Source organism: Macaca nemestrina, chromosome 15, assembly GCF_043159975.1.
Source record: "Macaca nemestrina isolate mMacNem1 chromosome 15, mMacNem.hap1, whole genome shotgun sequence".
Classification (NCBI taxonomy): Eukaryota; Metazoa; Chordata; class Mammalia; order Primates; family Cercopithecidae; genus Macaca; species Macaca nemestrina.
In genome coordinates, this window is record NC_092139.1 from 64,698,639 (window position 1) to 64,723,627 (window position 24,989).

At 39.8% G+C, this 24,989-nt stretch overlaps 1 protein-coding gene, 1 non-coding gene and 1 pseudogene across 2 annotated transcripts in view; 2 read left to right on the forward strand and 1 right to left on the reverse strand.

The window, feature by feature from the left end:
• Positions 1 to 1,843: 1,843 nt before the first annotated feature.
• Positions 1,844 to 2,590, reverse strand: LOC139358886 (cyclin-dependent kinase 2-associated protein 2 pseudogene; annotated as a pseudogene).
• Positions 2,591 to 6,465: 3,875 nt separating this feature from the next.
• Positions 6,466 to 24,989, forward strand: part of LOC139358581 (POTE ankyrin domain family member G-like) — a 30,178-nt gene continuing 11,654 nt past the window's right edge. Inside the window, exons 1-6 of the mRNA XM_071079812.1 lie at positions 6,466 to 7,274; positions 12,022 to 12,136; positions 12,296 to 12,469; positions 15,361 to 15,467; positions 16,797 to 16,934; positions 19,370 to 19,440. Of these exons, the coding sequence (XP_070935913.1) occupies positions 6,538 to 7,274; positions 12,022 to 12,136; positions 12,296 to 12,469; positions 15,361 to 15,467; positions 16,797 to 16,934; positions 19,370 to 19,440 (1,342 nt within the window). The 5' untranslated portion in view covers positions 6,466 to 6,537. The remainder of the gene's footprint in view (positions 7,275 to 12,021; positions 12,137 to 12,295; positions 12,470 to 15,360; positions 15,468 to 16,796; positions 16,935 to 19,369; positions 19,441 to 24,989) is intronic.
• On the forward strand, positions 18,160 to 18,266 carry LOC139358993 (U6 spliceosomal RNA). Its single transcript, XR_011614492.1, has one exon. It is a non-coding gene; the product is annotated as a U6 spliceosomal RNA (small nuclear RNA).

Consider the following 24,989-nt stretch of genomic DNA (forward strand, 5'->3'; position numbering starts at 1 on the left):
CAGTCTGCTGCTTCACTAATAAAACTAGGACAAAGGCCATTCCGACTGAAATATGTGAAACACTCACTTTTATTCATTTCAAGCATTTTAAACCTCTAAATTTGGACTTGAATAAAGACATTTCATAGAAAAACAATTATTTTTTATTTATTTTTTAATCTTGATAACTTTTAATAGTTTACAGCCACAGTGGCAGCTTTTATATGTGTACATGCATTTAAATACAGTTTCATACCATAAATAGCCATGTGGAAAAATATCTGCCTCTAGGCAAAAAACAAAAAAAATTCTTTGCCACTACATAAATACCTTTAAGTAATACTGAAAATAGACGTGAGGTAATTTTTTTATCTAAAGTGACCGTAGCCTATATTAAGACATATTCACTGTAACAATTCAAGTTTTAAAATCCTTGTTTTATAACTCGAAAATGTGTCTTTTTTGAAAAACATCTTTACATTTATCACTATTGTACATTTATTTGGTAGGAAACAGGGGTGTTTAATGGCTTGCAACAGGGATATTTGATGTCTTGCAACGATAAAATGATCATATTCAATAGAAAATTATCTCACATTCTGCATAACTTCTGAACATTCTATAAGACAATTACAGAAGTGAAAAACCAATTTGTAGATAACTGAATGAGTACTACCATTTAATATATGTGAATAAAGGCATTTCAGAACATTTTAATGTACACTACACTTTCCGATAGTAAGATTTTAGGTTGAAATAAGATTATACTTTAAAAAGTTGACCATTTTGAAAAAATCATATCACTGTTGGCAATGCCATTTTCATACTTGAGATGCTAGTCCAACATATTGCTTATCCATTTGATTCTGTTTGATTTTATTGTTATTACATTCATGATAATGCTAAAATACACACACACACAATTACTTGGGGGGTTTTTTGTTTTGTTTTGTTTTTAATAAAAAGCCCAAAGAAAAATGCTGACAACGTTCAGTTGAAATTTTGAAACTGGGTTTTATAATTCTGCCCACACAGCAAAAGCTGAAATGGTCTATGAAGATGTAGTTTTTGAACTAATGAAGCAAGTAGTAAAACTGACAAAACCAAGTGAAAATTATACAAGGAAACACAATAATAAGTTAACAAATGAATTATATATAATACAGTTTTTCTTCATGTTGACAAGACGTCATTTAATCCTTTCTAATATTTTCCCTTCTCTTATAAATAAATAAGCTTATTTGTTAATACTTTGTCTAACTCTAACTTTTATTCTGTTACCAATGTCAGTAATACTTTATTTTTCATTATTTCTCTTATAAAGTGAGTTTTGAACTTGCTAGTTTGTTTAAACTATCACAAGGTCAGAAAACCAAACACTGCATGTTCTCACTCACAGGTGGGAATTAAACAATGAGAACACTTGGACACAGGGCGGGGAACATCACACACAGGGGCCTGTCATGGGGTGGGGGGCGTGAGGAGGGATAGCATTAGGAGAAATACCTAATGTAAATGAGGAGTTAATGGGTGCAGCAAACTAACAGGGCACATGTATACATATGTAACAAACCTGCACGTTGTGCACATGTACCCTAGAACTTAAAGTATACTAAAAATAAATACGTAAATAAAATAAAAAAATAAATACAAACATATTAATCATAAGTAAATGAAATATCTGATTATCTCATTATGTCTGGTAGTAATGTCATCTAAATATTTAAATATTCATCGATATATTCCTTTGCTAAATTTTCTTTTATTTCTCTTTTATATTAAACTTTTTTTAGAGAGCACAACTCCAAATCATCTTTTATTAATGTAGAAAGGTCATATTTAGCAAAAGACACAAGGCAGGGAAGTGTCAGGCCTGAGGCCTGAGACGTGCTGAGGGAGAAGGAGGCTGGGGGCACGTGGGAGAAGTGCTGGGAAGGGCTGAGTGGTGGGGCCCACAGAAAGTTCCAGTGGGCAACACTGTGGGTAGGTCATGGGTGGGACTCAGGGGACCTCGCTGCTAACTCTTGTTGCTTTGGCGGAGTGGGGTGGGGGGAAGGGAGGATCGTTAGTGCTGCCACCTGCAGTGAGAGCCACCCCTTGGTTCCTGAGGGCACCATCAAGGGACACAGGACCCAGGAAGCCCAGGATGGTTAGTGCAACTAGGGATGAGGGCCAGGGAGAAGCAGGTGCTCTGGAGTGGCCGGGAAAAGTCCAGACACAGAGGCTTAGGAGCTTCCTGTTAAGTGTGTGGGTTCCGCTCTGTCTCCGCCAGGCACTCTGACTAGGGATGGATGATCCCTCTCTTCAGGCGCTCCGTGGTGCTCTTGCTGCCAGCGAAGGTGGTCCGGATCCCTTTGCCCATCTCCCCTGTGACCGACAGCAGTTCCGTGTGGGTGCTCTGGCAGCCCTGGGCGCCAGGTGGTTTCATGGCCTGCACGCAGCCCATGGAAGGCGGTCCAAAGTCGTTAAACAGCGGTCTGAAAGGGACAGCGGCTCCTGGCACTGAACCCGACGGCGACAGGACGCTTCCTGTAGGGACCGGGGTGCCCAGCCCAGGGGTGCTGGAGCCGGGGGTGCTGCTGGGGGCAGGCATGATGGATCTGTAGAACATCCTCAACTTCTGGGCACTGCGGAGCCAGCAGGCCGCTCCTCCGGGGTTGGCTGCCTGGCCGCTCAGCCGAGATCTGATTTGCAAGCTGGCTGCACACCCCGTACTAAATCTATGTTAAATTTTTTAACTGCCGTTTTTATTAATCTAAATACAGTTCAGATATTCTCGATGAAAATTTCACATTTGAGTTGAGACGTACTAAAATGTAAAATACACAATGGATTTCAAAGATTTCATAAGAAAAAAGAATGCAAACTATCTCTAGTAATTTTTACATTGATTACATGTTGCCACAGTATTTTGGATTTATTGAGTTAAAATATGCATTATTTTTTTAAGAAATCTATGCTACACTTTTGTTAAAAAAATTTAAATAAACTATGAAATTACTTCTTGGGATAGAAAAGGGGACATTATTAAATATTTACCTAAATTTTTTTCAAAAATGTATCTTTAACAAAAACATTATCAAACAAAACAAAAGTATTTTAATTTTGAATAGGTAAAATAAACTTATTCCTGCTGAAATTCAATCCTGGTATGATTTCTTTTTTACGCATTTGAGGACTCTGTTTATAACCCAGATAAAACATAAAGCTTATGAAACTCCTCTGAGAATGTCGAACACAAATTACCTGTATAGATATCAGGGTGCAGATGATGCTGAGGCCGGGCTGGCTGAAGAAGAGCAGGATGAAGATGCTGTACTGGCACAGGGGCTGGCCCCAGGTCACCCGCCCTTCATGTACATGGCGATGGTCACCTGGCTCACCAGCAAAGTGAACAACAGGTCGTTGGTGGCCAGCCGCATACCAGTGTGTAGAAGGCGGTCTCCTTCTGCTCCTCGCGCAACTTGCACAGCAGCACGATGGCCACCAGGTTGCCCACCACCCCGAAAATGGATGGTCCAAGGCTGTCCAGCAGATTGGGCTCCAGGTGAGGGACACATTGACCTGGGAAGGGGTTAACATGACGGTGGCTGGTGGTGTGCAGCCCTGGAGTGTGAAGCTGAGTCTGGGGTGATGGAAGAGAGACAAAGCCTCCATGAGTGAAATGACCACCTGCAGGATGTCAGAGCCGCGCCCAGGAAATGGGATGCTAACATGACAAGAGAGGATCTCAGTCCCACTCTCTGGATTGCAACCACTTACCAACTGCAGCCACCCAAATCTCCAGGCTCGCTCTGCTCCTGCCAGCGGCACACCATTGCTGATCTTAATATGTGTAAACTGAGCCTCACATTCCTCTTCCTCCCCCTTACCCCCCCCCCCACACCTATCTCACTACTCTGACAAGAGCCATCTTCAGGGAAAGGTAACTCCCTAGTATTATTCCTGACAGATTCTGAGTTAATAAAATGCTCATGGAAACCCTGGAAGACAATTTGGAGAGTGTTCTCTTTCCTCCCTGGCTCCACTGGCAGTGCCCCATCTCCACGCCTTCTACCCAATGGCCCAAATCCCATGTCACGTGTAGCGGCCCCAGTGGTGGCCTCTGCATGACCCCCTATGGTCAGCCCTCAGCTGTCTTGGACCAGCCTCCAGTCTGCCTTCACCTCCTCCTGCTCAGCCTGGAAAGTGCCAGGGCTTTGGCTTCTGAGAGCCAGGTCTCAGTGGCTGCGATTTAGGGATCTGAGGTCAGAGTAGCCAGTTTTCAAAAACGTGGGAAACAAGAGGGCCAGCGGGATGGATCTGGAAAGAACAGTGCTGGGTTACGCGTTCAATTTTTTTCCTTCCTTCAAACATGAGTCCCAGCTTTGCTGTGCCCCCCGGTGTAGGCTGTGGGAGGACAGCTTCCAGGTGTGCGCCGCACGCACAGGTGGCAGGAAGCCTGGGTTCCGGCTCTGGCCGCTGTCCTCCCCAGTCGCTAGCAGTGTCAGCAGCTACTGATGTTGGCGGCTGCCACTCACTGGCATTTATAAAGTACTCCACCCTTGGCTGGGTGCGGAGGCTCAGGCCTGTAATCCCACCACTTTGGGAGGCCAAGGCAGGTGCATCACCTGAGGTCAGGAGTTGGAGACCAGCCTGGCCAATATGGCAAAACCCTGCCTCTACTAAAAATACTAGAATTAGCCGGGTGTGGTGGCGGGTGCTTGTAATCCCAGCTACTGGGGAGGTTTAGGCAGGAGAATCGCTTGAACCCGGGAGGCGAAAGTTACAGTGAGCCGAGATCAGGCCATTGCATTCCACCCTGGGCAAAATGAGTGACACTCTGCCTCAAAAAAACAAAACAAAACGAAACAACAAAAACCCCTGCTCCTCCACCCCCTAACATCAGAATACAGCAGAACATTTAGGTACCCACAGAACATAAACCAAGATGGTCTGTGTCCTGCATTTTAACAAACATTAGAGTTTTAAAAGAACTGAAATCATGTAGAATGTATCCTCCAGCCAAAATGGCATCCAATTCAAAATAAAAAAGTAAGATAACAGCAAAATCTTAAATACTTGAAAGATAAACAGCACACATTTTAGTTTTGTTGGTTTTTTTCTTTTTTACATTTTTATTTATTTTATTTTAAGTTCTGGGGTACATGTGCAGGATGTGCAGGTTTGTTACACAGGTAAATTTGTGCCATGGTGGTTTGCTATACATATCAACCCATTGCCTTGGCATTAAACCCAGCACGCATTAACTATTTTTCCTGATTCTCTCCCTCTCCCGCCCCCATCCAGGGGCCCCATTGTGTGTTGTTTCCTTCCCTGTGTCCATGTGCTCTCATTGTTCAGGTCCTACTATAAGGGAGAACATTAGGTGTTTCGCTTTCTGTTTCTGCATTAGTTTCCTGAGGATAATGGCTTCCTGTTCCATCCATGTCCCTGCAAAGGACATCATCTCATTCTTGTTTTATGGCTGCATAGTATTCCATGTTGTATGTGTACCACATTTTCTTCATCCAGTCTATCATTGATGGACATTTGGATTGATTCCATGTCTTTGCTATTGTGAATAGCGCTAAACAGCAAGCACACTCCTAAGGGAAACGTCTCAAGGGAAACTATTAAATATATTAAACTGAATAAAAATACGACATATCACACTTGATTCAACACAGGTAAAGCCAGTGCTGGCAGGAAAATGTGTTTCACTAAATGTGTATGACGGAAAAGTAGAAATTTCTCAAATAAAATTTCAGCTATCACATCAAGAAAGTAGAAAATAGTAGCAAAATAAAACCAAAACAAATATAAGAAAGAAGCCCGAGCTCTGAGCGGCAGCCGTGGCCACCGGCAACAGCACCGCCACGAGTGTCTTGCGGGCTTTCCTCAGAGGAGCCTGTCAGCATCCTCCAGTTCCAGGCGCTCTAGCCCCTGTCCTGCTTCAAGAGGCTTTTTCCAACCAGAGGCTTCTCCTCCATAGCCTGAAGGCTCGGCCAATTCCCACGAAGTTTGCCGGGAACGCAAGGCTGTCACTGATATTCGTGGCACCAAGACTTGTGCGCAGGTTGCACACATTGGCCACTGTCTGTGCCACGTGCAATGACGCCACCTGAGGCGCGCACACCGCACGCGCACCCGCGTAACGGCTTGGCTAGCCTGTAACGGCTAGGCCTGGCTCTGCGTTCCTGGCTTGGCTTGGCGTTCCTCGCTTTGCTCGGCGTTAATCGCTTTGCCCGGTGTTTCTCGCTTGGATTGACGTTTCCTCCATCGCGTTCTTTTGCTGGGCTTGACCTTTTCGCTGCTGGGCTTGGCATTCCCTTGGCTGGGTTGGGTGTTTCCTTTGGGCGGGGCGGGGCGGGGGTTGGCCCTTCCTGGGGGGGGGGGGGCGTGGGATCACCCCGGGTGGGCGTGGGCTTTCCCCGGCTGGGTGTGGGTTTTCCCGGGTGGGGTGGGCTGGGCTCCCCTGCTGGGGTTGGCAGGTTTTGGCTGGGATTGACCTTTCTCTTCAAACAGATCGGAAACCCAGAATTTCCTGCTGGTTGGTGAAACTGGTTGGTAGACGCGATGTGCTCGCGACTACCGGCCTCCCCTGGCTGTTCAAAGCAGATGGTGGCTGAGGTTTCTTCAATACCCGCTGCCTCCGCTGTGAAGAAGCCATTTGGTCTCAGGAGCAAGATGGGCAAGTGGTGCCACCACTGCTTCCCCTGCTGCAGGGCGAGCGGCAAGAGCAACGTGGGTGCTTCTGGAGACCAGGACGACTCCGCTATGAAGACACTTAGAAGCAAGATGGCCAAGTGGTGCTGCCACTGCTTCCCCTGCTGCAGGAGGAGCGGCAAGAGCAACGTGGGCACTTCTGGGGACCACCATGCCTCTGCTATGAAGACACTTAGGAGCAAGATGGCCAAGTGGTGCTGCCACTGCTTCCCCCGCTGCAAGGGGCGCGGGGAGAGCAACGTGGAAGCTTGGGAAGACTACGACGACAGCGCCTTCATGGAGCCCAGGTACCACGTCCCCAGCTGCAAGGGGCGCGGGGAGAGCAACGTGGAAGCTTGGGAAGACTACGACGACAGCGCCTTCATGGAGCCCAGGTACCACGTCCCCAGCTGCAAGGGGCGCGGGGAGAGCAACGTGGAAGCTTGGGAAGACTACGACGACAGCGCCTTCATGGAGCCCAGGTACCACGTCCGTGGAGAAGATCTGGACAAGCTCCACAGAGCTGCCTGGTGGGGTAAAGTCCCCAGAAAGGATCTCATCGTCATGCTCAGGGACACTGACGTGAACAAGACGGACAAACAAAAGAGGTAACCGGGCCTGGGCTGGGAGGAGGCGGGACGTGGGGGGATGATAGGGGCATACCCTCCTGGAGGGATCGGGGTCCTGGCTTTCTGTTCCTCCACAGGCCCCACACCACCCTGGGTGTGGAAACCTCAGAGAGGTCAGGGCACAGGCCCTTTATGAACAACAACACAGAAACAAAACTTTAGCTGATTTCCTATCCGATTATAATTTCCCTTATAGAACACTAATAGACTGTATGAAAGTGACTTAACTCGCAAAATCAAGTCGATGCAGCAGATTATTTTTAATGTACACATTTTAAAACAATGTTCTATACATTATAGAAAGGTGTATATTGAGAACTAAGTCCCATAATATATCAACTTCTGGGCTAAATATTTTTCAAATAAAATCCAATATGGATTTTATATCAATGTACCCTATGTAAATATGTCCTTTACTGAGGAACCTTACAAGGAAACTGAAATGAGAAGATGGTTTGTGTCCTTGAATAGGAAGATTCGTTTTTCTTAAGATGTGAGCTTTTTCTGTGTTTATCACTTTTACGTAAGCCAAATAAAAATAGCAAAGTTTTAGCATTTTTACACTGCACATCCTGTATTTTATTGCTGTAATAAGTTAATTTTTTGTAACAGAATGGAAAAAGACTTGCTTTTCCAGATATCAAAATGTGAATGTGTTATTTCCACAAATTGTTTACTAACAACTGAAAAAATATCAATGAATAGAACAGAATAGGAAATCCAGAAATACCCAAATATATGTAAGAATTTAGCACTTGATAATGGTGATGTTTCATATTGATAAAGCAAGATCAATCATTAATAAATGAAATGCATGCTGTTTGGAGAAAACTAGCTAGATTTTTATGTCACAAAAGTAAGTTCCTGGAGTATAGATTAAAATTTTTAAATATACAAAAGGAGAAAAATACCAGAAGAAAACACAAAAGCCTATTTATATATGCAACTATTTATTTATTTATTTATTTTTCTGGGACAGAATCTCACTCTGTTGCCCAGGCTGGAGTTCAGTGGCGCAATATCAGCTCACTACAACCTCCGCCTCCCGGGTTCGAGCAATTCTCTGCCTCAGCCTATTGAGTAGCTAGGATTACAGGTGCCCGCCACCACACCCGGCTAATTTTTTGTATTTTCAATAGAGGCAGAATTTCACCATCTTGGCCAGGTTGGTCTTGAACTCCTATCCTTGTGATCTACCCGCCTCAGCCTCCCAAAGTGCTGAGATTACAAGCCTGAGCCACTGAACCAAGCATATATATGCAGATATAATAAAATAAGCTCAATTTAAGATTGGGCAAGGTACTTTTTTGCATATCTACCAGTGACCTGTGCACATAGGAAAACGTAGTGTTCCTGGTAAGAGAAGGAACTTAAGTTAGAAGAGGAATGAAATACTGTTTTCTATTGAAGTTAGAAGAGGAATGAAAGGCCGGCCGCGGTGGCTCACGCCTGTAATCCCAGCACTTTGGAAGGCCAAGGCAGGTGGATAACGAGGTCAAGAATTTGAGACTAGCCTGGCCAGCATGGTGAAACCCCGTCTCTACTAAAAAATACAAAAAATTAGCCAGGCATGGTGGCATGCACCTGCAATCCCAGCTACTCAGGAGGCTGAGGCAGGAGAATTGCTTGAACCAGGGAGGTGGAGGTTGCAGTGAACTGAGATTGCACCACTACACTCCCGCCTGGATCATGGAATGAGACTTCATCTCAAAAATAAATAAATTAATTAATAATAAAAATAAATAAATAAAGGAATGAAATACTGTCTTCTATCCACCAAGTTTGTGAGGGTGAAGAACAGTGGTATTTATGTAGTTGCTGAAAGTTTAAGCTGCTGCAACTTTTCTAACACACTTCGATGATAAGAACCACATGTTAAAAATGTGTATGCCTTTTACCTATCAACTCTATTATACTGAAATATCTATATGAAATAGACACATATGTTTTTCTTAGTATTGCTTAAAATAGCAGTGTATTGAGAAGAGCTCACATAAAGATTTTATGAAAAACTTTCAGTGCATCCATAGGATGGAATAACATGTAACCATTGAAGGTGTCAGTAGATACAGAGATATGTTGTGCAAAGATGTGCTTTGCTATATCAAGTGAGGAAAAAATCAGTTTGTTATACACCTACACAAACAGAATCTGCTCTTGTGTTACCTGAAAACGTGTAGAAAACATAATCAAACTTATTTCTGGGGATTTGTAAGTGAAGTTCTTCCCTTTCTCTTATCTGTGATTTCTGCAATGAATATCTGAAAAGTTTTAGTTAAATTTCACTAGTAATGAAATAATCCTTGGGAAGAGAAGAAATATGCTACTTGCATAGATACAAATAATTTCTCACATTTTATTATTTATTTTTATTCCTGTGGATAGCTATCTTCTGTGAACTTTTACCCTCTTGAGAAGTAGAGGGTTTCTGTTTACCTGTTCCTGTAGATTTTATTGTATATACATTTTATTATAAAATTATCTTTTCATTATATATATAAACATGTGTAAAAGGTATGAATTAATTATTTTATTTTAGTTATATATTTATGAAAACTAAAATAGCAAATATAAATGACCATTACTATTGTAAATGTATTGCTCTACTCAACAGGAGCATTCTTTAAAAATATTGAACTCCCAAGCTGTGTTTATGCATTCTTTCAATCCGTTTAGTCATCAAACATAAGCCAGACACCTATTATGTGGAAGGCATATTCTACCATCTCTCAGGATCCTTCCGTCTTTGAAAACTTCATATTTACCTGCTGGGCCTGAGCAAGTTGAGAGATTTAAAATTGGGGCATTAGGAGGTAATCTCAATTGAAACTTTTCTTCCCTCCTTTCAAACAAAAGCGTTTCTGAAGGTAGACAATAGTAAAAGATAACCCTCAACTACCCTTCTGAAAATGTATAAGTCTTGAGTAAAGACTGTTTTAGTACTTTAAAGAACTAAAATGTGGTACACAAACAGCATGGAATACTATGCAGTCATAAAAGAAAGAACGAGAGCATGTCCTTTGCAGGGACATGGATGGTGTTGAAGGCCATTATCCTTAGCAAACTAATACAGGAACAGAAAACCAAATACCGCACGGTCTCACTTATAGGTGGGAGCTAAATGATGAGAACGCACGGACACCTAGAGGGAAGCGACACACACTGGGGCCTATCAGAGGGTGGAGGGTGGGAGGAGGGAAAGAAGCAGCAAATAGAACTAATGGGTACTGGGCTTAACACCTGGGTAATGAAATAATTTGTACAACCAACCCCCTTGACACGTTTTTACCTATGTAACAAACCTGCACATCCTGCACCTGTACCCCTGAAAGTAAACGTTGAAAAAAAGCTCCACAAATAGTTTCATAAATTCATTTTAAAAGGAGAAGAATTATAACAGTCTTAAATCCTAATATGAATGATTGGAAATATCTAATGTACATACATTGTATAAATCTAAGTGGTTTTTTTTGTTTTTGTTTTTGTTTTTGTTTTTTTTTGAGACGGAGTCTTGCTCTGTCACCCAGGCTGGAGTGCAGTGGCCAGATCTCAGCTCACTGCAAGCTCCGCCTCCCGGGTTTACACCATTCTCCTGCCTCAGCCTCCCGAGTAGCTGGAACTACAGGCGCCCGCCACCTCGCCCGGCTAGTTTTTTTTTTTTTTTTTTTTGTATTTTTTAGTAGAGACGGGGTTTCACCGTGTTAGCCGGGATGGTCTCTCGATCTCCTGACCTCGTGATCCGCCCGTCTCGGCCTCCCAAAGTGCTGGGATTACAGGCTTGAGCCACCGCGCCCAGCCAAATCTAAGTACTGATAAAAATGAGCCCATGTCATTCATTTGAATTTCAAGCTTTCTTTGGCTTAAAGTTTTTGAAAACCAAAGTAAGAAATAGATTATTTTAGAAATTTGTTTGTGTTTTCACCTCAGCCCTCTTATTGCATACTTCTTTTAAGAACTAAAATTTATCTAAATGCTAGTCATCTGACTGGAACCGCCCCAGACGTGTTATATTGTAACATATTCTACTTAATGTAAGGCACCAGGGATTGTATGATGCCCCATTATTGTATGTCTCAATAAGAGAATTATTTAAATGCTGCCAATTATAGTTATAGTAAATCATGAATTATAAGTGGTATTTTAGTGTGAGAAATGGTGAAACATAGAGACAATGATCATCTTAGAATCACTAAAATACATCGTTACCTGTAATCTTTAAAACATACCTGAAAGTGTAGGTATAATTGTATCATCTCACTGAATTCAAATGTTGTCTTTAGTGGTATTAGTAAAAATTATAATATCTTACAATTACTGAGCTGTTATTTGTGTTAGGAACTATTCTATATCTTTCGTGTAGAGTCTTATTTAAGCATTACTGTGGTTTCCTCTGAGAAATCGACTCTTTTCATTCCCATTTTATTGATGAGGAAATTGAGAGCCAAAAAAGGTAAGCAACAGCTGGGAAGCATCAGAGCTTCAAGTAGGACTCCAGCCCACGTTGAATGCCATTCAAGGGCTCTGCTCTTCCTATTCAAATAGGCTGCTCTTTCATTCATACAGTGAGTCATGAGGTAATAAGTAGTGTGCTTTCTTCAAAGGGAAATTAAGTTTGTTTTGAAGGCAGAGTAATAGCAGGCTATTCTGTGTTTGCTATTGCATGAATCATTGATGTAGCTGTAGATCGTGCACTACAATTTCCTAAAAAGTCTTCTCACTCTCATAGGACTGCTCTACATCTGGCCTCTGCCAATGGGAATTCAGAAATAGTAAAACTCCTGCTGGACAGACGATGTCAACTTGATGTCCTTGACAACAAAAAGAGGACAGCTCTGATCAAGGTATGCAGTAGTCAACTATATCAGCATGAGATGGCTTTGATTTCAATACATAGCATAAAAATGAGTTTTCTCATTTAAGTGGAACTAGTTGGTGAAAGCTGTGGAATGTTAGTTTTAATTCTCAGGACTTATAATTTATTTTTGGTCTAATACTGACAGGCTGTACAATGCCAAGAAGATGAATGTGCATTAATGTTGCTGGAACATGGCACTGATCCAAATATTCCAGATGAGTATGGAAATACTGCTCTACACTATGCTATCTACAATGAAGATAAATTAATGGCGAAAGCACTGCTCTTATACGGTGCTGATATTGAATCAAAAAACAAGGTATAGGTCTACCAATTTCATCTTCAAAATACTAAAATGCATTCATTTTAACATTGACCTGGGTAAGGGCCAGGCATTCATTTTAACGTTGACCTGGGTAAGGGCCAGTTTTCCATATTTGGAAGCTCAAGCATAACCTGAATGAAAATATTTTGAAATGAGTTAATTATCTAAGACTTTGTTTTAAATATTGTTACTTTTAAAGAAGCATTCGAGGGTACAGTTTTTTTTTAAATGCTCTTGTGGTTTATGTTTTTTTAAAAAACACTGAATTTGTAAAAGGTAATACTTTGTTTTTTTTCATGCCAGGTTTTTTTTCCCCTAATAAATGTAAAATGACAAAATTTGCCCTGGAAATAGGTTTTACATTAAAACTCCAAGAAAACTCAAACAGAGTTCAGTGAATAGTAATCCTGCCCTTTGGCAAGTTCCCCCCCCCCCCCCCGCAAACAAAACAAAACAAAACAAAAAACAGTAATAGATATGAGGTGATGGATTTCTCAGTGACAAGTCTTTTTCTCAGTGACAAGTCTTAAGATATTTCTGATTGCACATGAGGCAGAAGCAGAAAGGGAAAAAGACAGCAATCAGAAATATCAAGGCCAATTTGGAAATTAGGTAATGGAGGGAAAGACCATGAAGAGGTTTTCTGTGTGTGTGTGTGTCTCTGCACGTGTGTGTGTGTGTTGCTGTTGATCATTCATTTGTTTCCTTTGTATGGTGAGACAAGGTTCTTTTCAATTTTAGAGAATGACAGTTTTCAGTTTGGGAGAGGGAGTTAGTGGGTTGTAAACTGCTTAGAGATCAATTTCAGGAAGCCTCTGAGGATCCAGATTGGCAGTGAATAGGTGGTAATGTAGTGGGAAACACTTGAGCAGAGGGAACGACAAGTAATTAACTGACTTAGTGTCCTATTCTGGTAAAAATGGCCAATTGGAGTCTCAACTCTGCTTTCAACTCTAGAATATCTTGATGGGAAGGTGGGTGATAAGGGGCTTATAAGGAACAAGATCAGGTTGGATTTTGAGTTTACTAGACCTTGTTCTACTCTTACCGGGGAAAATTATGTGATATTTTCAGCAAATGAGTGTCTCTCCTACTCTTTCCTCTTTTTGGCCAAATCCTCAAATGATAAAGGGAATTGGTTATGTGGATGAGCGCTGAGACTGAAGTAATCATCTATTGCACTAGCTTCCAGCTAGAGTTGTGCATTCCAGTTACCTCAGGAAAATTTTTAAATAATCCACAAGTCTAGGCTTTCCCCTGAAGATTTTGATAGAGTAAGTCTAATATGTACACTTAAAAATGTTTCCTTGAAGCCAGGCATGGTGTTGCATGGCTGTAGTCCCAGCTGCTGGGGAGTCTGAGGTGGGAGGATTGCTTGAGCTCAGGAGTTCGAGTCTAGCCTGGTCAACATAATGAGACCCTGTCTCTAACAACAACAACAACAAATTTCTCAAAATCTGGATACACTTCTGCTTAAGAACCATGAATACATAAGTGTAATATGTAAATTCTTATGTCTCAGAAACTTAAGATATTTCTAGAAGAGTTGGAGTTGGATATGTGCTAATTCCTTTAAATCTTTCCTTTCCAATAACATTAATCTAACTTTTTTTTGGTTGGTTTTTGAGATGGGGTCTCAATCTGTTCCCCAGGCTGTAGTGCAGTGGTGTGATCACAGCTTACCACAGCCTTGACCTCCCCAAGCTCAGGTGGTTCTCCAATCTCAGTTTTTTGTTGTTGTTGTTGTTTTTTGTTTGTTTGTTTTTTAGTAGAGACGAGGTTAATGCCATGTTTTTCAGGCTGACCTTGAACTCCTGGGCTCAAGTGAATCACCCACCTCAGCCTCCCAAAATGCTAGGATTACAGGTGTGAGCCCCATTCCTGGCCAAGTCTGACTTTTATATGTGGATGAGACATTAAAATGAATATTATTGGCACTATCAGCTTACGGAATAATACCTTTTCCTTTATACCTTCAGTTATTCCCTGCCATTCAGAAGGTCTTTAGAAATTTGCAGTGAGTAGTCTTTCATTAAGTAGAGAATGGCCCTCTCAGGATTTTGTGTCTCTTTGTTCAGTTATTCAAGTGCTTAGGTCAGTAAGTCATTGTTAAGAGCAGAGTTTTCTCAATTAGAATTGTAGCAAATTCTAAACCTTTTTTTTAATCAATTGAAGCTGTATTGTGGACTATCCATTATGTCTCTTATGTTTGCAGAGCTTTGACATAATCAAGATGGCAGGTTTAAACACTAAAAACCATGGAGTTATTAAGAATACAGACGGGAATTCTGTTAGTTTCAGTAATCCTATGAACTGATGATTTAGTTAACAATCTGGAAAAAGTAAATACAAATAGATTTTAAATGAATGAATGGAAAAATTCTTCAAATGGGCAGTAGGAGTATTAATAGCAATTTTTATTGCACATTGGAGCTTGAACTTTTGGTAAAACATGTGAAACTAAAGAAATATTTTACATTCAAATTCTTGCTTTATACACAAGAATTTTGTCTTAGGGTTGGATAATATAGAGATAAAAGATACATCCCCTGTCCTCAAGAAGCTCTTTGTTTAAATGGAAAAAAAATCGTCATCCAAAAGTGCCATGCCAAATGCTGGGTTAGAAGCAAAGAGTCTTAGAAGCAGTAAATGTTGAAAGTGAGTTTTTGAGATGATCAGAGTTGATGTGGTCAGGCAGCGAAGGGGTGTTTCCAAGGGAAGCAGCAGCATGTGGGAAAGCACAGAAGAGTAAGATGGAAGCAGCTACATTTGATTTACTTTCTATGAGTGTAAGTCCACGGGATCTTATATAAAGTTTCCAGTTCAGCTGAGAAATAGGTAATTTTTTGAATTACATATTGTTTTTGTTTTATATTGTTTTACAGCATGGCCTCACACCACTTTTGCTTGGTGTACATGGACAAAAACAGCAAGTGGTGAAATTTTTAATCAAGAAAAAAGCTAATTTAAGTGCACGTGACAGATGTGGAAGGTATAGTTATTTCTTTTAATCTGTGTGTTGTTCGAGATTGATAGCAGTCACTCAAGTCATAAATAATAAATTAGTAAGATTAAATTATACTTATTGGGACATAGTGATGAGTATCAACACAAATCAGTTAAGTAGAAAAACAATTATTTGGACTGGGCAACATGAAGAACAGTTTTAGTAGGATTCATCTTCTCTTATTGTATTGACTGATGTTATTTGTTGTATGATGTTTTTGGTTAGATGAGATTATGTTAGTTAAAGGGATTTCATGTTAATTTTATGAAATGTGAACTTTAGCTTTTAGTTTACTTTATGACCCAGTATTGAACTTCTTAACCTTTTCTAGTAGTTTTTAACCTCTGTGTCTTATATGCTTTTCTGCTAAATATGCTGCATGAAACATAAATAGGAGTTGAAAATCCTTTTTTCTATTCAATGAGTCTGCTTTAAGTTGCCTTGTTTGAAGAATATTAATGTTAGCTTATCCCTACTTGACAATTAATTGCTATTCCCACATACTGTGGGTCCAACAGCTTTTCCTTTTTTATTTCCAGTGTATTTTGATGGTTTTATTTTTAATTGGTATGGAGAGAGGGAGTGAAGATAGTTTTAAGTGGATACACTTTTCCTTTAATGAAGGCAAGCCTAGGTGGGTGATAAAGAGAAAAGAGCTAGGCTTTGGATTCACACAAGACTGGGTTTAATCCCTAGCTTTCTTACTTGGTAAGTGTGTGACCTTGGGAATCTTATTTACCACCAAACGTGTTGTCATATATGAAAAGTAGGAGAATATATCCTTCAAATTGATTGTGCATAAGTAAGGAAGATATATATGGCATTTAATTCAGTGCCTAGCACATGCTTCTTGGCATCATTAACTGAAACTCCTATGACTATTCTTACCATTATTATTAATATTACTGCTTTCAGCAAGCAGAGAGGTCTTACTTATCTTACCCTCTAGCTGATTTTCTATTACAGCATATCAATCTAGGGAAGCTGTAAGGAAATCTTCACTTATAACTTTGTCCACTTCAGATAAGTGGCCCTAGCATTGTTTTTTGCCCATTGAAAGACTTTAAATTAATGTCTTCTACTTTCCAATACCTCACCGAGATAAGAGGTTTCCTTGTTGTCCCTTCCTTTAAACCTTGTTGGTATTTTACAAAGATGAACACTTAAGCACCCAAGTGCTTGTGTGTTTTAGTGCATGTAAATCTTTAATTCTGTATGGACAGGTAAGATGTTAAGTTGATAAAGTATATCAAATTAGCTTTTAAAATAAGTTTATTACAGTTCCTAAGGGAGAAATTATCTCTGTCATTTTAGAAATGCTCTCATACTTGCTGTACGTTGTGGATCAGCAAGTATAGTCAGCCTTCTACTCGAGCAAAATATTGATGTCTCTTCTAAAGATCTATCTGAACAGACGGCCAGAGACTATGCTGTTTCTAGTCATCATAATGTGTAAGTGTTTACATTAAAAGGCGAGTTAATGCTAAATTGAGGTTTAAAATAATTATAACAATAACATCTTACATATCAGGTGAGATGTCATAGTGCCGTTCAGCTAGTTTTAGAGTGGCAGTCAGTTAGTCCCCTGCATCAGCCAGAAATCAGAAAAAAAGCAAGACAATTTAGAAGTACCAATGGATACAGGATTCTTTATCTCAGGACTTTTAAGACCTTGATACTTTGAGATCCCAATATTGTTCATTTCATCCAAGTATAACACCTATGGATGGGATTAAAAAACAGTGTCATATCTTTCATTTTTCTGATTAGTTATTTGGGTCTTGAAATGTCCAGCTTAACAAAAAACCTTGTACTGTCTTCTGGAGACTATTTCCTACATACTCCTTGAATTTTTCAATAACTGAAGGGATTCACTAAATCCAAGGAAGACAGTCCCTTTTTTCAAGTCAAAAGGAGCAGAACAAAAAGGACATTCCAGTCATTTTGATGTTTCCCTTGTTTCTGTTGCTGCGTTGTTGCCACTCAAACTGGTCCTGTTGCCTGGTAATGGTTGACCTTTGACACCAAGATGCCCTTACTGATTCAGATCCCTCAAGTCTTTAAGTTCCCATATCTATGCTTCTATGCTTAGCCATTGTTCCCAAAGCACCAGCACCCTGCTCTGGCAGCTGGGTATCCTGACTTGATCTGCAGACAAAGTGAGCAAATTGACACTTGCCCCCATATTCAGAACCTAATGTGGAAACCACATCTTAGCCAAGAATTAGCTGAGACCTTCATGGTACAAAATCCTTTGAGGCCGTTGTTGGTCTTTTCTCTGGCAGATATTAATTAGGCTTGTTCTAAAGGGTCAGAGGGGTTCAAATAATGTGACAGAAAGAGATCAGTGTTTGTTTCTTCTTCTTTGCTATCAGATCTGTACTGTGAGGCACCTTTATATTCTCTATAGAACCTTAGGCAGTAGAAAGTCCCATATGAACCTTCTCCAAGCAGTGACTCCCAGTTGTGGTCGGCCCTTGAGTGATCTGTTTTACATGATAATGAAAATCGTCCAAGCTACTTTCATCTGTAACTCAAGATTTTAAAATATTTTCAAATTCTACCTCACAGGGAGCCATTGAAGAGAATTCTCAGAATCTCAAGTAGGTTATTTGGACTTAACAGAACCAAGCCCTGTGCATGACTCATCACTAATCATGTGTAAAAGTAGGGCTTTGTGCTTGCTTCTGCAGCACATATCCTAAAATGGGAACAATACAGAGAAAATTAGCATGGCTTCTGCATAAGGAAGCAGCACAAATTTTTGAAGCATTCCATAGTTTGGTCAGTCACTGGAAGGTCATTTGACTATTTGCTGACTAGCTCTAAGGAAACAGTGTGAATCAAAGCAAAAAATGGGTGCCACCAAAATATTGAAATTGTGATTTGCACTAAAAAAATAGTCATGTAAGATGGTCTATGAGGTGATCCAGAGCTGAATAATGTGTTTGGTGCAAAATATGTTGTTAGTGTGTATGTCAAAAATTAGAGAATGTCAACTTACAACTTCTTCATGGAAACTAAAAAACATATAGGTAGACTTTTGGTCTCCATGTCAGCTGGAATTGAACATCAATATCAACTATTATCCTAAGAAACATCTGCTGGCTCAGAGTTGGAGTCGGTAGAGAAGGATCACTGGTCCAAGCCAGGTCTTAACATCCATTGGTTTTTCTGCCCTTGGTGTGATTGGTCAACTCCATAATAGTGGACACTCACATTATCTACTTTAATGAGATATTTATGAGTAAATTTAGTTACAAACTAAGACGTAGTTGAGATGCCCAGAATTATAAGCCCTAAGGAGCAGGAAAACTAAGAAGCAAAATTAAGACTTAATAACATTTGCTGAAAACTATAACATTTGCATATTAGAACCTATGAACAAAATATGCATTGGGTTTTATTTGGGATTCCAAGATAATTTTAGTTATAATGTTTGGGAACAGATTATTCCTTTGCTTTACTATTTCTCTGAGCATTTAAAAAATGTTATCTTGTTAAATCTTTGTAACAACCTAGTGAAAGAAGGCAGCAAAGTCCTCACTTTGTTGAAGAAGATAAGCAAGTCATCCAAGAACAAATAGCAGCTGTTCATTATGGAGCTAGGACTTAAGCAGAGTTGGAACACTTTCTATTATGTCATGCTAATGCAAGCTAATTTACTGGGTCACACTGCTCTCAATTTATGAGCATTTCACCCTACATTTTTGTCTTCTTAGAAGCTTCAAGAGAAGTTTGTAGAATGTACTCATAAGTGGATGGGATAATACTGTTAAGTTCTGATATTATGATATTGTTTGAAATACTCTAAGAATTTTATATTTGGTAAGTGTTTTACATCAGTATTAAAATAGTAATTTGGTTTATTACATTTTTATACATAGAATTTGCCAATTACTTTCTGACTACAAAGAAAAACAGATGCTAAAAATCTCTTCTGAAAACAGTAATCCAGGTAACACTTGTGATAGTGAATTACTTTAGGTCAGTTGTCCCCGATCTTTTTGGTACCAGGGACCGGTTTTGTGGAAGACAGTCTTTCTATGGGCTGGGGGAAGGTGGGGATAGTTTCAGGATTATTCAGTCATGTTACATTTATTGTGCTACTTTATTTATATTATTATTACATTGTAATATATAATGAAATAATTATACAACTTACCATCATGTAGAATCTGTGGAAGCTCTGAGCTTGTTTTTCTGCAACTAGATGGTCTCATCTGGGGGCAACATGAGACAGTGACAGATCATCAGGCATTAGATTCTCATAGGAAGCACACAACCTAGATCCCTTGGGTGGGCAGTTCACAACAGGATTCATGCTCCAATGAGTACCTAGTGCTATCACTGATCTAGGAAGGGGCAGAGTTCAGGCAATAATATGAGCCATTATTATTGGTTGGCTGTAAGTACAGGTGAAGCTTCCCTGGTTTGCTTGCTGCTCACCTCTTCCTGTGTGGTGTGGTTCATAATAATCCATGGACTGCTACCGGTCTGTAGCATGGGAGTTGAGGACCCCTGCTCTGGGTGGTCCTACCATAGATAAAAAAGTAAAAGTAAGGAACTTTTGATCTCAAAAGAATGCTGAAGCAAAGTTATGTTACATATGCTTGTCCCAAAAAGGTCTCACTATTACTGACTTCATTCCTCCTCATTTGAAGTTGGAAAGAGACACATTTACTTTGTTGGAGCAAGATGTGCTCTTCTACCTGCTGGTTAGTTGTCATGATAACAGCAATTTTGTTAGAACAAATGCTCTGCTACCATTTGCCAAAAGATTGTCATAATAAATATACAAATTTCTCAACTCTAGGCTCAGGAGATTATAATAAAATTAGAAAAATGTTTCACAATAACAAAAATGCTAGTATGCTACCTGGTTGTGGACACCTAATACATTGTATAACCCAAACGGTATGAGGACACCTTTAATTTAGCCATCAATTTATCAAAGAACTTTTATAAGTTTGGTTTTATAAGTTGCAGGAGATAAAGACGGAGCAGATGTAGTTTTGATCCTTAAGGTTCTCATAATAGAGCTGTCTCTATTTCATTTCTGTGCTTTTTCAATAGAATTTACAAAGAAAATATTTCCATTTATGTTTTCACTTCACTTAACAAATAACTATCAAATGTCTTTTAGATACTAACCATTTTTCTAATGCAACAGAACACAATTAAAAATACAGACAGGAGTTTGTTATTATCATTGCCATTATTTTTTTATTTCACTACTTTATTCAGTTCTTACTGTGTGCTAGATGCCCACTGGAAGCTTTTAATTTATTATATATTGATTATGTGCCAGACATATGTGATGAGGAATGAAAGTTTTGGTTAAAAAAAAAAAAAAAAAGTAGGTATGATTCAAGGGAAGCATGCAGAGTGAGAAGAATTTTTCTAGGTAAAAAAGCAGAAGAATAATGTTTGACAGAAGGAACATGCAACAAGATTGTGTGTTGGCCAGAAGGAACATCTAAGGAGATTGCCTGTTTGGCAGGAAGGGCAGCAAGTGCAAAAGACAAGATGCTTGAGTGAACTTTGCAGGGTTTCTGAGCAGTTCACTTTTGCTAGCACCAAAAGTGTGAGATACCAGAGGTTGGGAATGAGGTGAATACTTGGGTAAGGCAAGTTTATGACAGACTTTTTAATACTACAGAAATGAGTAGATTTTATCCTGTGGGCCATGGGAAGTTTACCAGGTAGAATGCTTTGGACTGCAAATACTGATGAACAGTTGTGAAAACAGTAGGAACCAGAGTTGTTTTGTTTGTTCAGTGATATCCTAGGAGATCCTCTTGTCCCTCTTTCTGTGCTGTCGACAGTGTTTTATTCATGTCTCCTTTCATGGTCGGGTAATCTGCAACAGCTCCAAACATCTTGTTCTCACAACACAACATCTCAAGGGCTTCTTTTCTTCACCTCTGTTTTCTAAACAGGGAGAAAACTTAGAAGCACACAAGGGGCTTCCTGTAACATTTCATTGGCTGTGTTACACTACCTGCTCATTCCCAAACCAGGCACTGGGAATGCAAATACGTGATTAGCTTAGAATTAACGTTTCTCTTTCTGAGGCTGAGGAGGGAGATTGGGATAATAAACATCCCAATAGACTTGTGTTTCTTCTGCAAGAAAGAATAAGGAATGGCTATTGGTAGGGAGTCGACAATGTTTGCTGCAGGGGCTCATTGGAGACATGGGAGCAGGGGAGTCACAAGATTAAATTTGAGTATTAAGGCATTCTGATTATGGTGTAAAATGGGTTAGCAAGCTTTTCCTGTAAAGGACCAGGCGGGAAATATTTTAGACTATGTGGTCTCTGTCATAACTACTTACCCCTGCTGTTGTCTGCTGTTGTAGAGTGAAAGCCACCATGATTCTATGTAAGCAAACAGGCATGACTGAGCTCCTATAAAACTTTATTTACAAACCATAAGGCAGATTTAATTTGGACTGTGGCCTATAGTTTCCTGGGATTGGTGGAAGGTTACCATGGAAAGAAACCAGGAGACAAAGGAAGCTTTTGCAATAGTCAGCTATAGTTTCCGTCACACATCCTTGGACTAGTATCAATGTATTATAAGGTTTTCACCCATCCATGGTGGAATAAAATTAGGAATCTCAGTTACTCATTTTAATAAGTTGGTCTTTGTTTTTATGGTGTTATGCCTTTTTATTTGTTTTGCTTAATTTTTTCATGTAAGAACTAACATTAGTAGTTGACGGTTTTCTTTTAAATAGAAGCCATTTTGTAAAGTTTATGTTCCCAGTGGCAGTGGAAATATAAAGCAGAGGCAGAAGAGAGGTATAGTCCATATGATTTAGTGATAATTGAATGAGAAAGGCTTGGGGGACCGAGAGAAATGTCAGATGATTTACAGGTTTCCAGGTCGTACACTAGTATTTAACCTGGACATGAGGAAGGAGTAGGAAATTTTCTGGTGAATACAGAAGAGCAAAGAGCTGCAGGTCAGCAGAAATGACCATTTTTTTTCCTATGCATGTTTAATGGAATATTCATGTAGTATATTTTGAGTAGGTAATTGGATAACCAGCATTTATAACTCACATCCTACTACTTTGACTCTCAGTAACAAGACTTATCAAAGATCAAAGAATCTGAAAGTTGATGAAAATGTCATCATTTTCATCATCCATGTGTATCACCATCAGTGACCGAAAGTCGGCATCTACAGAACACAGAATTGGGATAGGTGAACTTAATAGATAAAGATGAATATCAGAATTGTGTTCCTCTTAGGGAATGATAGTCTCCATGACCTGTGTGAGTCACGGCTGCCAGAAAAGAAAGAGAGCAAGGAGTGTATTAAAGAAGCACAGCAAATTCAGTCCTAGAGTGCCCTGCTTGACTTCATGTCATAGTTCTGATTTCTAAAATACTATTTTCTGCAAAATATGCTTTCTGTTTTTCCCTTCTTGTAGCCTGCAACCAAACAGAATCCCTTCAGTGGGGCATTTTTGTGTTCTTCCTTTAATAACAGCAACATATAAATAACAAAAAGAAGTAAGAGAAAGAGTGTTTTTTTATAGGCTAGTATTTAACATAAACTTGAGAGTGAGTACCAAGATTATACTTAGAATTTACAGACCGGGTAGGAAGACGAGATAGAAATCTGAAGATTACTGACTCAAACACAGTGTAGTTTCATTGCTTTATTGTCACATCTCTGAATTCGCAACTAGGAATTATATTCGTATGCACTATAACTTTAGAAAGCACCTTCCCAAACCAAATATTAAGTGATTTATTGTAATTTCTTTGACTTATTATAGAATTGACTTTCCAAGTGCTCATGAGAATTATTGAGAATTTGCTACATAGTAACATCTCAGCTGTGTCCACAAGAGCTATCTGTCACCTTGTCTTAATGACTATTGGCTCACTAGGAATATTGGTTTTGGCATTAAAATGATATTTTTCTAAATGCAGATAGGACCAGGGATCACTCTTGAACATTAATGTCCAAGCATCTTAAAATTACACATCAGGTTTCATAATCTGACTTCTGCCCCACTCTCCATCTTTAGCCCTTTTCCCTGTGTGCCCTTTCTCTGGCATTACTGAGCTGCTGGTAATGTCCTACTCACTCGTTCACTCTTTCAGGCCTCACTCCTGCTCTTGCTGCTGTGTGGAATGCTGTTACCCTTTCCTTCCCTCTACCGCTTTTAATCTGGCTAGCCTCAATATTTCAGTCTGTGCTTGGGCATGTGTTCTAGAAAAGCCATCCCTGATATGCTTTATTTTCATTGTTTTTAAACCCTAATGCCTAGCATGTATGTAGCAGGACTCAATAAGAAATTTCTGAGTAAAATGAAGACTGTTTTTACAAAGATGATGTGCAGGACTGTTCTCTGCAGTCTTGGAGCAGAGGGGACAGACATGTGGGGGAATAATGTACAGTTCAGGTGGTAAAGATGTGGTAGAAAAATCAGTGAAGTCAGAAGGCAGCCTCAAGAAGGAGGTACCTTTTTATCTGGGGAAAGACATGCAGAATCAAGGAAGACTTCACATATCATTGTTTTAAAAGATGAAAATAAGGCCAGTTGTTGTGTCTCACAACTGTAATCCCAGCATTTTGGGGGGCTGGAGGAGGTGGATCACAAGGTCAAAAGATCAAGAACATCCTGGCCAATCATGAAACACCATCTCTACTACAAATATGAAAATTAGCTGGGCATGATGGTGCATGCCTGTAATCCCATCTTCTTGGGAGACTGAGACAGGAGAATCGCTTGAACCAGGGAGTCAGAGGTTGCAGTGAGCTGAGATTGTGCCACTGCACTCCAGCCTGGTGACAGAGAAAGACCCTGGCTCAAAAAAAAAAAAAAAAAAAAAAAAAAAAAAAAAAAAAAAAAGAAGAAGAAGAAGAAAAAAAAAAGAAAAAAAAATAAATTTGTCAGAATAGTAGAGGGAAATATTTTAGATATTAGGAAGACATTGTGCACTAATAAAAGTGTCAGTAGTAGTTTTGGAAATCATTTATAAGGTACTATTGTTGCAGAAAACAGGAGGCAGGAGAGACCCAGTGGGTGAAACAGGAGGATTTTATTTAGGTGCACACCAGTTCAGTGGATTTGCATCCAAATGCTGAGTCCTGAACAAAGACAGAGCCTGGCTTATAAAGGCAAGCTTACAGAAGCAGAACAAAGGCAGTTAATCATATAGTGACAGTTTTGCAACCTCAGCATAGCTTGTGACTTTGCAACTACATTGAAGGAAAAGAGGAACTTGCAAAATATAAATATTTTTACAAAGAGCTATGAGTAAATGCTGAGGGGAAGGGGAGACGGTAAAGGAATTTGTTTTCTTAACCTTGCTCTGGGATGTCTGGACCCATACCTGTGGGCTCTGGCTTCTTGGACAGGGTCAACATGACCTTACCTGGGCCCTGCCTGTTACTATCCTTAGAGTCAGAGTAGCTAAGTGCAGGAAAACTTGTTTCTCTTTAAAACTAAATTTCCTTTTCATTACGTTTACTGCTT